This window comes from Sciurus carolinensis, chromosome 4, assembly GCF_902686445.1.
Source record: "Sciurus carolinensis chromosome 4, mSciCar1.2, whole genome shotgun sequence".
Lineage (NCBI taxonomy): Eukaryota > Metazoa > Chordata > Mammalia > Rodentia > Sciuridae > Sciurus > Sciurus carolinensis.
This window is the reverse complement of record NC_062216.1, coordinates 18,003,421-18,018,249: the sequence shown is the minus strand read 5'-3', so window position 1 is coordinate 18,018,249 and position 14,829 is coordinate 18,003,421. Positions and strand designations below refer to the sequence as shown.

Below are 14,829 nucleotides of genomic sequence, written 5' to 3'. Positions count from 1 at the left end.
TTCAAACTTCAGAGATGTCTCCAGAAGATCTAAGAAATTACTAATTCCCAAATTAACAAGTAAAACACCCCCCCCCCACACACACACATCCTCCCCTGCCAGGGAACACTTGGAAGGTAGTCTTTGAATCTCCTATTTGTTTATTTATTTATTAGAGCTTTATAGCTCCACTGTTCCCCTGATGGGCAGAATCACAATTCTGGGAGAGGAGTTCTCTCTATTTTTTTTTTGCTAGCCAAGTAATAAAGCTTCTTTAGCCTTTTTCTCAAAACTATGCCCTTGTTATTGGATTGGCATTGGGGACAGGGATCAAACTTTTAGTGACATGCTCATCTGAACCATAGATTTATCTCCACCAGATACGGCTGTGCTGGAGAAAACTTTTATGTATAGTAAAATTCAGAAACTTAGAGAATACAGGAACCAGAAAGGATACTTGTGATCATTTCATCCAATCTCTTCATTTTATAGGTAAAGAATATTAATTATATGATAAACTACTATAGTGCCTTATTCTATTCTTTATAAAAGCATAAGAATGTAATATGTGTATAGGCATATGAATGAGAGATTTAAGAAACAGAAACTGGGACTTTCTACAGCATTAGGAATCAATTCGGTATCAAACATAAAAAAATAACTTGCTTTACGTTTAGTGTTTTAGAACATTTCAGTGTCACACTGTTGGTTACCTGAAGCTCAGTAACTGCTCTGTTCTACAGACTGGGAAACTGAGGCCTAGAAGCTAACTTGGTTGGTGACCCAGCTAGGACATGGCAAAGATGGAACTCAAACTCAAATCTATCTGACTCTGGAAGAGGGGCTCCTGAAAAATGTGCTCTGCTGTCTTGACAAAGGGTCACAGAAGAATTCAGCTCTCGCATAAACTACCCCCATCCCTTGGCCCCTTGGACAGGACCCAAGATAAAGCTTTCTTGCACCAAATCATAACTGCACATAAACACATGAATAAAACTCACAGAAACAAATTCAATGTGTTAAGAAAATCAAGATTTGGAAAGCAGATTCTCAGGAGCATAATACTAGCTTTGTAAACTAATTTTGTAAAACCATCCTCAAAATGTTCTCTCGCTGGTATGAAAATATTCATACTGGTGTGAATGTATTTACAATTTACTTCATTTTTATGCATTTTCTCTTGAGGGCATATTCTGCATAGGTCAGGATATGCCTGTAGCATTTCAGCAAGATTCTACATATGTCATGCACAAAATTTTTCTGGGAAACCTACATTCATCTATGAGAGATAAATCCAAAACAATTATCATCTTGGATTTTACACCATAAGTTCTTAATTGTCTTGAGCTTTCCTTGAAGTGGTACACTGTCTTTAAATGAGTCTCATCATGTATAAACACAGATACATTAGCCATTATATATGCATACATTCAAGTCTTAAACTTTGACTCCTTAATTTAAAATAGTGCCAGAGAACTTTGCAGTTAGAAGTTTAATTCAAGTGGCTTTACTTTTTCAAAAATTAACTCTAGCATATTAAATATGAGATGTAGTTGGCTGCTAAACCATTTTCCCCAAAAATACAAGTGCAAAACAACAAGATCCATCACCCAAGTTAGGATTCTGTAAACCTGACTTCACGGCAGATTGTTAGGCCACATGGTTAAAAAAAAAAAATACACACATGTACACACACACATACACATTTAAATTTACCATAGTGAAAATAAAAAATAGAATTTACCTGACGTTTGTATTAACAACACATTTTGACCTAATATCTCAATAACTTTTGACCAATGATTCAGTGAACATTCTTCCCTAATAATTTTTAAAATTAACATTTCAACTATTGTAGTGATTAATAAAAATTTAAAAAGAGAGATACTGTAAATTTATGTAAAGTTAACATATCTGTGGTACTATTTATCAAAATCGGTAACCTCAAAAAACTACATTTTTACTGTCAAATAGATTCAGGAAACATGGAAACTTTATTCCTCTTGATAATATACAATGGCACTGTATAAGCCTCCTAGAAGGTTTGAAACTAAAAAAAAAATTAACTTTATTTAATTCTTCATTTCTCAAGCTTATCTATTCAGAGAATGCTTTTCTTTTTGTGGTTGTATGATAATGGTTTCTTTTTGTCCTTGTATGATAATTTCATAGGAAACAGAATTAGAAAGTCTTGATCTATGATGATAGGAAGGAGAGAACTAAAATTAAAATTCTGTGTATTGGGTTTTGAAATAAATATAATTTTATCAAATTTTCTTTCAGAATGTTATTTTTAAAGGATACATTAAGAATATAATTAATTGGGGCTGGGAACACAGCTCAGTGGTAGAGTACATGCCTAGTATGAGTGAGGTCTTGGGTTTAATTCCCGGGAATGCAAAATAGTAAAGTGTGTATATGTGTTACATATACATACATATAAACATACACACAAATAAAATTATGTATAGATAGAGCAACCAGATTAAAAGCAATAGGAGCATTTGGCGTACCAAGAGGATAACAAATAAGAATAAATCCACAGGTCACTCATTGCTTATTTAGGTTTTACCCAAGTAAGTAAGACACTTAGTGTAAAATGAGAGCTGGCAATGCATATTTAATGTCCCTCTAAAATCACCTCCAAGGCATAAAGAAAGACAGTAAGAAAGAAAGGGAGTAGTTCATTATTAAAAGGTTGACATCCAGCATACTTACACTGCCCATTCAAGCTTCTCATTCTTGATAGAGTTGTACAGAGCCTGTAAAGAGAAAAAATAAGATTGAATTATTGTTTTTATTCTGTTCCATATTCTGAATTCAGCAAATGACCAAAGCTTTACTGAGTCTGCAAGTAACTCCTTCACTCCTTCCCAGTCTCACCATCTGGACAGGATGGGCCTTGGAGCCCCTTGTCCAGGCTCTGGAAAGGTAAGGAATAAATAAATTGGGCAAATAAGTACAAGGTGAGCAGAGTTTTATGAAACAGACACTTTCACAATGTAGAAAATGTTTTGTAAATAAGATAGTCCTGTGTATTACTAAGTAAAATTAGGATATGATTAAAATTAAACTCATTCAAAATATGCCTTACAATTCCATTAATTTGGACAAATATTTGTGGTACTTGGATTCTTTTTCACTGATGGAAGATTTCCAAGGCAACTTAATAAGATGCATGGAAGGGGACTGAAGCCAGATATGGAAGTGCATTTCTATACCAATGACTTAAGCAGCTCTTGTTGTTCTAATGACACACTTCTGCTTTGCAATCAAGTGAGTACCATACTGGTGCCTGTGTGTGGTGGCAGAGGGAACAGAAAGCTTCTTGAGGGTCTCGGTAACAGTAACGACCACGTCAGGTCAGTATAAGACAGCTTGCCTGATTCTCCCAGCCCCAGCATTGCACATAAAGTCCTGGTCATCAACTTATTCCACTACGACGACTACCAGGAAAATGTTTTAAATTTTGAATGAGATTTTATAAGGAAAAAAACACAAGAGCAATGCTAAGAGATAAAACCGCAACAGCAAATTAAACTGAAAAGAACTGTATGTATACTATTATTACTATCCTGGAACATTTTTCCTCTAAGGGCTGGACCCACTGGAGCTTGCAGGTTTGGCAAAGACTTTGAGGTAGGAAAAAAGAGGGGATCAGATGCCATCCAAATCCTCTTCTTTTACGTGAGGAAAGGCAGGTTTCAGAAGCTGCCGAGCAGCACAGCAGAGGTGGAAATGCTCTGAATTCCCACCTTCTGCCTCTTAATATGTCTCATTCCAGGGTCTCCACTATGTAAACAGAAAGACTGCGCAAGGAGTGAATTCCTTTTTCATCGAAACACTTCCAGATTTAGTACAAATGTAATAAAGTTACAGGTTTCCTACTATTTAAGGCTCGATACATGTATCCTTAAACACTGTTTTGACAGATAATGTGGAAGTTCTCCAGTGTGGACGAACAGTAGGTTTAACTACTGACTACTGTGATAGTGAATAAAAATCAGGACACAGTTTTTTGTTCTTAGGACACTGTAAAGGGTGTGTCCTCAGACAACGAGAGACCATCAAATGAAAACAGAGGATAAATCAAGGTGCAAAGAACACACTATAAATGAGATGTATTGTGTGAAGGACTCAAAATGTACTAAAGAACTCCAAAAGCCTGTGATACAGCTCGTGTCTCATGAAGATGAACACTTAGGAAGTGCAGAGTGTCACAGGACTTTGCTGGACAAATGCCTTTTAAATGGATTCTATTACTTGTCTGAGCCATTTTGAACCACCAGTAATAATGGGCTGGGAAACTGCAATTGAAAGAGAAAGATCACTGAAGGTTTTTATACACTAGCATACTCAGTATCACCCAGGGTAATTCACCATGTGGCAAAGATTTTTTTTTTTAAGTTGTTCATGAAGGTAGTTTAAAAATGATATCTAAGCATCTAAAATTTTTCTAACACATTCAATTCTGTCCTCCAACAATTTCTTCTCAAATTGCTTTCCCCTTGAGGATATTTGCTTAAAGAAAAATGGAACTCCGTGTTAAAAAACTGTTGCTATTCCATCAGTCATATATCTCACAACAAAACTCTAATGATAAAGTCTCTCATTAAATTCAACAGACTTGTAGGTCAAGTCCTTGCCCTGGGTTTTTAATATAAAATCAGCTTCTTATGGTAGCCTGCCAAATCTAAAAAGGTAGTTGCTACCCTATCCTTTACAATCAAAAATTGCAAAGGAATTTTTCCTGATTCTTTGTAGTGTTTTATGATGAGTCATTACTTTTCTTTTTTTCTAACATACATTATCCCTTTTTTTTTATTTTTACAGACTGCATTTTGATTCATTGTACACAAATGGGGTACAACTCTTTGTTTCTAAGGCTGTACACAAAGTAGATTCTTACCATTTGTGTAATCAAACATGTACACAGGGTAATGATGTCTGTCTCAGTCCACCATTTTTCATACCCACCTCCCTCTCATTTCCCTCTACATAATCTAAAGTTCCTCCATCCTTCTCTCACCCTCCCACCCCCCACCCCCTATTATGTGTCATCATCCACTTATTGGGGAAAATATTCGGCCTTTGGTTTTTTGGGGATTGGCTCATTTCACTTAGCATACATTCTCCAATTCCATCCATTTATCTGCAAATGCCATAATTCTATTCTTCTTTATGGCTGAATAATATTCCATTGTGTATATATACCACAGTAATAAAATGAAGATGTTTTGCAAAAGCAGTTAAAATTTACAGACCCGGGTCACAGGTTCTGTGCTTTTATACCCAGCCCAGTTAGAAACCGAGTTCCCATGATGGGTCTTTACCGCCTACCCAGCAGTCATCACTTCCTTTTCCATGCAGCCTGGACTTCATGATTCACCATATGATCTATAACTTCAAGTAGTCTTATTAACACAGGTTGGGCATTCCTACTCTGAAAATTTCAAATCCAAAATACTTAAGAGATTTGAAATGCTCCAAAATCTGAAATGTTTTGAGCACCAACATGATACCACAAAAGGGAAAATTCCATGCTACTAAACTTGGTTTATGTCATACCCCAAATTTTACAAATATTGTTTAAATTTACTTTTAAGCTATGTGAATAAGGTGCATATAGAACAAATAAACTCCATGGTTAGACTAGAGTCTCACACGCCCAAGATATCTTATTATGCATATGCAGGTTTCAACATCTGAAAAAATGTGAAATCTGAAATACATCTGGTACCATGCATTCCAGATGATGGACACTCGACCTTTATCTTCAACTTTTTTGTTGTATTGTCTTTCTGTCGTACCTGAAAGCACCTATGCAACTCTTGACCAATCCTACCCTGACTTCTCCACACTGACGTTCCAAGTATGAATTAAGATTTCTTTTAGTTTCTAGTGCCAGATACCAAAACTAGTTTATGTAGCCGAATCACAGGAAGGTGTGGATGGAGCTGGCCTTAGGAATGCAGTGATTCAAAGCTCTCTCTCTCCCCTTCCCAGACAGGTCTTGTCCTCATTTCTCTATAACACAAGATACTGTCCACTATAGGCAATGCCTATCCATGCCCTGTGTCTCTCAAGAAGAGAAAACAGTTCTTTCTTTCAGCTCCAGTATGAAAAGGCCCAGGTAGAGATTCTCACTCTTGTGGTTTTGAGCACCTCTCCTCCTGAGGACCAGTCCGTGTGCAAGGTGATGAGGCCTATGATCGGGTCCAGCCCTGAAGTCAAGGGCGTTTTGGGAACCTGTTAATGGGGCGAGAGTGGAGGTACTGCTGATCTAGCCATTAATATAACCTTCCCAGACTGCAAAGCCTTCCTAATTTTTGATCTATTCAGCCCTACTAGAAAAAAGTAATAGCACAAATTGACACCACTGGATATTCATCATCTAATTTCATCTATAAGCTACCTTAACTCTTACATCTGTTAACTTCACCACTTCTTTCTGATAAGGGAGAAAACAACACAATGGAATCAAAAAGCTTAAAGGAGCCTGAGCTCATGAAACAAAGACTTCCTTACATACATGAGGAAGCTGAAGCCCAGCATGAATTAACATACATTTATTTATTTATTTATCTTTTTTTTTTTTAATTTTTGGTGCTGGGGTTTGAAACCAGAGCCTTGAGCATGTAAAACGTGCACAGCGCCTTTGCCTGAGCTGCAGTTCCAGCTGGTCTTTTTCCTATTTACTATCAACTAACTACATTCTCTCCTCCTGAGACCACACTTGGCATTGCTGGGTGTGCCTGGCCTAAGTCAAAGTCCATGACGAGAAGGAAAACTGGCTTGTGCCTCCATGAGAATTGATTCAAATCATGCTGGTTACTCTAAGTGTCTAACAGGAGCCACTGCTGCTGGGACACAGGCTTCGGATGCCTTTGTGAGTGAGGTCAACAGGCTTCCTGCCATGATCCTACCTCTCGGACCACTTAGGACCCAAAGTATTTTCCACTTGATTGGCTAAACCCAGGTGTGGACTGCAGCTCAGGTAAACAACCCCTCACATGCTAGAGGTAAGTTATCTGGCCTAGGCCAAGAGGGAGGGTTGTGCTGCCAACGTGGCCTGCTAGCTGGGGACAGGTGACAGAGGTGCCACAGCACCTCACAGTGGATACATATCACCAGGGAGGTGATAACCTGCATGGAGCTGAGGAGATGTCCAGGGCCTCATCACTGGGACCTGCGAACATTACCTTATACAGCAAAAACTTCCTCCATGTAATTAAACTCGAGAGGCTGAGACGGGGAGAGTAGCAGGGCAGGGCCTGAATGCAGTCGCCAGGCTCCTTGTAAGAAGGCAGCAGGGACTGATTCGAGGAAGAAGAAGAGGAGGCAACATGAAGGGGAACAGAGAGAGCAGAGTGACCCAGACAGGAGCCAGAAGTACGCTGGAAAATGCCAGAAGGTGGCAAAGGCCAGGAACAGATTCTCCCCCAGAGAGAGGTGTACAGCCCTGCCGACGGCTCATCGTCAGACTTCTGGCCTCCAAAACCGTGACAGAATGAATTTCTGTTCCTCTTAGATGCCAAGCTTGTGACCATTTGTTACAGCAGCCATAGGAAAGTAATACCCCAGGGCCAAAGTGAAAGGCAGATATCTGAGAAACAAAGGTCAGAGGTTGATTTTCAGAAGTAACTCCGGGGTCAGCTGCTGGACAGAACAGTCCTTCACCACAGTGATCTCATTTGAAAGAACAAGGGTGTGATGGGCTGACAGATCAGGCCAGACTCTGGGGGAAATGACTGTACAGACTCCATTTTGCTCCAAGACTCCATGTTATGTAGGAAATAAGCTTCTCCCATGGGAACACCCCGACTCTGTGCCCATCCTCAGTTACTTAGTGTGACATGGTTAGCAATACAAAATGACAATTGTTATGTAATGAAAAATTGCTCTCTTTGCTTCCTTTTGCTCCTAAACAATGTACCATGTGAACAGTGATTGTGTGGATGTTAGTAACCATTCTTTAGTTTGTACCTAGGTAAGGGTCGTTTTGACCCACTTCCCCCTCTGTTGATGATCTCATGATGTTAGTTTGTAATTTTGAATCATAGCAACAGACACTTATGATTGATGTGATTTTTGGAATAAGAACCCCTACAACCCTATGGTCGGGGCTGTTCTCCCCATAGGCATTTTTGGGGGCATTGTGTGAGACAGTCAGCCGGCCGGCTTAATAAAGACTCTCCAATGTGGACTTCTCAGCGGTGCTTCGTCTGTTCTTAAGCTGCGCCCCCTAACAAGGGTACACACCAGAATCAGTTAAGGAACTTTAAAACATATTGATCACCGTGTCCTGCCCCCGAGCGACGAACCAGCTCCCTAGGTGAGGAATCTATGCAGGAATCATTTTCTAAAGCTCCGCATGTGATTCTGAGAAGAAGCCACGGTTAAAATCGCTGCCCCTCGTGGGTTTACCAGTTTTTCTCTAACTTAGATTTCTGCAACTTAACCCAAGAGCTAGAGAATGATCTTATACCGCCACTGATAACCAAACAGAACAGAACGATTCTTCAGATTTCAAGATCATCATTTTTAAGAATGAGAAAGCAAAGTAAATTGCTTAAATTACAGAGACCAAGGCATTTTGGTCTAAATCTACTTTTGAGCCTTTGTTCCTCACTTTTGATTGCTTCTCGATGATAGAATGCAATTTTATTCAAAGCTTAGCACCGTCTCTGCCAGCCCACACAAGGCTCTCTCTGAGGTTTTTCTCCATCGCCATGCATTGTGTAACCAGGAATCTCTGTCTCTGTCTCTCCAGAAGCACATTTTGCATAGTTGATGGAATTTGTGCATCTTAGTTAAACCATCTCTAAATTTCAAAGGATTTCATCCTCTGTGGTCTTTGATTCATTTTAAGAAATATGGAGGATACGAGACAGCCTCTACTTTCAGTGAAACTGACGGTGACTACAGTGGAATTTGTAAAGAGACCTATAACAGCACCAACAACACAGGTCCCTTTTTCAAATGCAACACTGGTTTAGGTTTAGGCAGATATTGAGAGCAAGCCGACTTTTAAGTGAAGAATGACGTGTGTCCCACTCTGGCAGTAGTATGTGAGGCGGGGGGAGGGGGGGAGGGAGGGAGAGAACATGCTTGGAAAATGTGTTGGTTAAAAATTCATGATGATGACACATAATGGGGGGTGGGAGGGGTTAGTGTTAGGGTTAGAGTTAGGGTTAGGGAGGGGGGCAAGAACGGAGGAAGGAAGGACTGTATAAAGGGAAAAGAGGGGTGGGAGGAGTGGGGGGGAGGGAAAAAAATAACAGAATGAATCAACCAACATTACCCTATGTAAATTTATGATTACACAAATGGTATGCCTTTACTCCATGTACAAACAGAGAAACAACATGTATCCCATTTGTTTACAATAAAAAATAAATAAATAAATAAATAATTTTCACCCAAAAAAAAAAAAATTCATGATGAAACTAGTTACCAGAACAATGTCAAATTGCTCAGAAAATCTCAAAGACCTTAAAGCACTTTTTTCCCTCTTCTTTTTTAAGTGGCAGAAAGCAACTGTCAAACAGAAGTGAAAAAGGAAAAACAGCCTCGAGCTTTGAACTTGAGAGCATTCACAGGTAGATCCACCTCGGGGAGAAGGACTTACTGAAGAGAAGCTTCTGGACTGGACTTGCTTTAAGCTGCGTGGGTCCCCATATCCAGGCAGTCTTCACGTACCCCCTAGTTTAAAGAGCACGCTGCATGGAAGGACACGTATTCACAAGCCACCTTGGGGGCATTCAGCTCTTTGGCTCTCATTCGGGGTGACAGAAGCATGCTTCAATGTGGCTTGTGGGTTTCTATATCTACAGTCAGATGTGCAATTTGGACACAGCCACCATGTAAACAGAGCCAAAGTCTATGTCCTGGACAGTTAAGTTCCCCTTGTGATGTGGGGCACCTACGAACTCAGCAGCTGCAGGAATATCTAACCACAGAAGGAGGCATCATCACAAATCCATAATGGACTCGGGAAAATTAATTTAAAAGCCCTTACCTCAATGAAAGAGAATCTGAAGTATGATTAATATGCACAACTCACCATGTGACAAACATTTCTGAACATATCCTAGAGGCTAGGGGGGGCATCACGCCAGGTACGGAGGACCCACCCGGTTCTGCCTTCAGGGGTCTCTTATATAAGGAATACGAAATGTGCTTCTAACCCTGGCTGAACTTCACCTCCTTGGAAATCAGTCACCTATCGGAATCGACTCATTTTTTACTCTCTACACATCATATACAAGATATTTTTGCACACAATATTTAATAGGTGACAGCATATATATTTTCTTCAGAAAAAAAATTTGACAGAAAACAGATTCGAGCTGAGGAAGTTAAGATTTTCAGAGAGGCAGGGCGGGGTGCCCACCCTTGCTTGTCGAAGACAAATCACTTAATTTACCTACCTCCCATTTTCTTCAGAAGCAGTGTGAAAGGGTGGCATAAGGTTACCTTTCTTGGCCCCTTTGCTGATCTACCTCAATGATTTTACTTAGAAATCACCCAATTTCACAAACTAGTAGTTCTTTGCCGAATCTCTACTCACTTCCCTTTTTCTGTGACTCTCACTGAAGTTTTTATTTTTTATTTTCTTTTGGCCATAATTTTTGGTAGCATCGCTATCTAGTCCCAAACCCCAGATATACCTCCTGTAAATGAACAAATGCACGTTTTAATACACTTATTCATTTCGTTATGGACTGAGACTTATTTCTATAGGATAGATACCTAGGATTGAAACATATGTATTTTCCCTAAAATTTCAGGGAAGTTGAAGGAACTGTGCATTTAAACACTGACATACCCATCAGCTATATTTACAATTCAGCTTTAGCTATGCTTGTTGTAATACCTGTTTATCACCTGCTCATTGATCTCACATCATTATATCTTATTCTCTGGTTCATTTTACCTCTAAACACACTTCAGTATGGATATTATAAACTTTACATCAATGTTTACTGATTTTTTTCCAGATACAATTTTTAAAATTTTATTTGTTGTTTTTAGTTATACATGACAGTAGAATCTATTTTGATAAATTTACAGAAACTTTGGAGGATAAATTACTTCAATTAAGATCCCAATCTTGTGAATATACACAATGTTAAGATTTACTGTGGAGTATTCATATATGTACATAGGTAAGTTACGCCAGATTAATTCCACCCGCCTTCCCTCCATTCTTCTTTGTCAAATCTACAAACTTCTATTCTTTTCCTGGCCATCTTACTGTGGGTTAGCATCCACATATTTTAGAGAGAACATTCAACCTTTGGTTTGGGGGGATTGGCTTATTTAATTTAGCAAGTCTCCAGATCCAATTATTTACTGGAAAATGTCTTTAAAATCATTCTTTTTATGGCTGAGTAATATTCCATTGTGTATATAAGCCACATTTTCTTTATCCATTCATCTGTTGAAGGGCACCGAGGTTGGCTTCATAGTTTAGCTATTATGAACTAAGCTACTATAAATATTGATGTGGCTGTGTCACTGTAGTATGCTGACTTTAACTCCTTTGGAGTTTCATTCCTACATTTTTGAGGAATCTCCATATGGCTTTCCAGAGTGGTTATACCAATTTGCAGTCCCACCAGTAATGTATGAGTGCACCTTTCCCCCCACATCCTCACTGGTATTTTACTTGTATTCTTGGTAATTGCCATTCTTACTGGAGTGAGATGGAATCTCAGTGTGGTTTTAACTTGTGTTTCTCTAATTGCTATAGAAGTTGAACATTTTTTTCAAATATTGGTGGGCCATTTGTATTTCTTCTTTTATTTATTTATTTATTTGTTTGTTTGTTTGTTTATTGTGGTGCTGGGGACTGAACCCAGTGCCTTGTGCTCACAAGGCAAGCACTCTCCAAACTGAGCTATATCTCTAGCCCTGTATTTCTTCTTTTAATAACTGTTTAGTTCCTTTATTCATTTATTAACTGGGTTTTTTTTTGGGGGGGTGTGTGTTAAGCCTTTTGAGTTCTTTGTGTTTCTTGGAAATGAATGTCTTATCTGTTATGTGGGTGGAAGATTCCCTTTCTACGGGCTGTCTTTTCACAGTCTTGATTGTTGCCTTTGCTTTGTTACCATCCCTTCTATTGACTTCCTTTAAGAGTCTTGTTGAGGAAGCTGGTTCCTAAGCTGACATGTTGGAGTGTCTAGCCTACGCTTCTTCTAGTAGGTCCAGGGTTTCTGGTCTAATACCTAGTAATCAAAGGATCTACTGTGAGTTGAGTTTTGTGCAGGGTGAGACAGGGGTCTGATTTCATTTTGTTCCATATGGATTTCCAGTTTTCCCAGCACCATTTGTTGAACAGGCTATCTCTTCTCCAATGTATGTTTTTGGTGCCTTTGTCTAGTTACGAGATAACTATGTGGGTTTGTCTCTGTGTCTTCCATTCTATTCCGTTGGTCTTCATGCCTGTTTTGGTGCCAATACCATGCTGTTTTTGTTACTATAGCTTTGTAGTATAATTTAAGGTGTGGTATTGTGAGCCTCCAGCTTCACTTTTCTCACTAAGGCTTCCTTTGGCTATTCAGGGCCTCTTATTTTTTCCAAATAAATTTCATGACTGCTTTTTTATTTCTATGAAAAACATCACAGGAATTTTGATATAAAGTGAACAGCATCAATCTTAAGTGTACCTTTAAACAAATTCCAACACATGCACCTACCTACACATCCCAAATCAGTTAAGAGAATATCAACATCAACTACAGAAAAATCTCGTGTCCCCTCCCAATCAATCCCCATGTTAAAACTGTAAACATCTAATGAACCAGTTTGACTATCAAGTTCAAATGCCAGTTCATCATCAAAAAACAGACGAGTTATCACTCAAATATCTATAGGACTAAGCAGATCACATAAATGAGTCAAGAAGGCCAGGCAGAGACTCCAGGGAGTTGGAGAAAGTTCCATGAAAGGCAGGGAAAGCACTTGGCTGTAGCCTGATCCCAACCAGGTGGGGTCCAACTTCACTACTGCTCTTCTCACTCCTTTTCAGAAGCATTTAGGAGCACAAATTGTTCAAGGTTAGTAAACATTCAAGTGTGGCAACAAAAAGAGCGACGAAAAAAAGCACTGTGGGCCAGATGAACATATCTGTTGTCCAACAGGACACCAGTGTTGGAGCTGCATAGAGAGATGGGATGAGAAAACTATTGGGAATTAACTGTTAAGAATCACTAAATAGACACAGCAGCACTTGCAGTTAATGATTTAAACTTCTGCACAGCTGATGTTTCACAGATGGTTTTTCTGGCGTTGTGATGATGTTCCAGCTATTTCCCAACAGTTGATATTCCACTGGTGGTAACTATCCATGAGGCCAGCCTATGTAAGGCACTGGGGTAAAAGATTTACTTTCATGTAATCTTAGTGAATCTTCACAGCAACTACATGAGAAGGTGCTGTTATTCCCTTGTTAGAAATGACATAATTAATACTCATAAAAGCTGAGTCACCTGCCAAAGGTCAAACAGCAGGGCTGGAACCTGAAGACACATCAATCCCAAGTCAGTCAGGTTTTTAACTTCCCTACCTAAACACAATGCCGATACCATACGTACACATTATGTGTGTGTGCACACACACACACAAGACACAGCCTCTTAAATTAATGTCATTAGTGTCAAGTTTTGCAACTCCAATAAATGCCTTGTTATTATTTAAAAAAAAAAAAGAAATCAATGAAGTTAAACAATGCTATCCATATTATTTCTTAGTCTTTTACTTTGTTATATCAGCTCAGGACCTGTTAGTTTATTTAGAACCAGAGTTTTCACGGGGAAAGATATCTGAAGTTCACAGCTAAGAAAACTTCCCATCGCAGTGTACGTGAATTGATGGTCAGCAGTTTAAACTCTCCTTTAACACACCACTGACTCTTCATGATCTGTCTGCTGGGAGGACCTACATGGTACTCCTTGCTTAACTCATCTTTATTGCATTATTCTATTGTACAATAACCAGAACAAATATTTTATCATGACATGTCAATGTAAAGGTAAAAGTATTTTTATAACTACTACTTATTAGAATGAATTTTTCTTAGCATAGTATATAGTATTCTATCAGCATTAGTACAATATAGTATAAAGTATTTTGTAATTACTAGACAATGATAATTCATGTTTTTCTAATGTGAGTAAGTACAGTGTAACAGTTCTAACACTTTTATGTCTTCTCTTAAAGTCATTAACTCAATCATATACTCAGTCAAAAAATACTTCTTAAGTCCTACTACCTGCCAGACATTAATCTAGGAACCAAGAACCCAGTGGGGAACAATGTGAAGAACTTAGCTTTCGGCTGAGGAGAAACAGATGAAAGAGCAATTAAAAAAACAAACAGATAATAACAATTCTGGCATTTTCTGGTAGACCAACAAATAATTATTAGAAGGCGATTAATGTAACTCAAAAGAGCAGCCTCAGACTGATTGGTCAGAGAAAACTGATCTACAAGGAAATCCAAGACATGAATAACAAGAGCGTCCAAGCACGGGCGAGTGACACAGTGAGCCGCCCCTGGGCATAGCTGTGCTGGGTAGGCCTGTGTAACAGAGGCCAGGCTGGTTGCGGGGGAACACAGTGGTCTCAGGTGTGCTGTGCATGAGGGCAAATAGGTAAGTGGGTCACATGGAACTTTTTAACTAGAGTATAGTAGGGGTTTATTCTGTGCATGTTGGGCAACCACTGGAGGATTTTAAGTAGACATTAAAAAATGAATCAAAACGCAGTCTGTAAAAATAAAAAAAAAGTGTCCTAGAACATTATGTGGATGTGATAATGCAGAAACTCTTAAGGGCCTGAAAGC

The 14,829-nt window shown here is 38.9% G+C and overlaps 1 protein-coding gene across 1 annotated transcript in view; it reads right to left on the bottom strand.

The window, feature by feature from the left end:
* Positions 1–14,829, bottom strand: part of LOC124982044 (PH and SEC7 domain-containing protein 3-like) — a 419,607-nt gene that overhangs the window by 123,411 nt on the left and 281,367 nt on the right. The window contains 1 exon segment of the mRNA XM_047548202.1: positions 2,698–2,741. Coding sequence (XP_047404158.1) covers positions 2,698–2,741 — 44 coding nt within the window.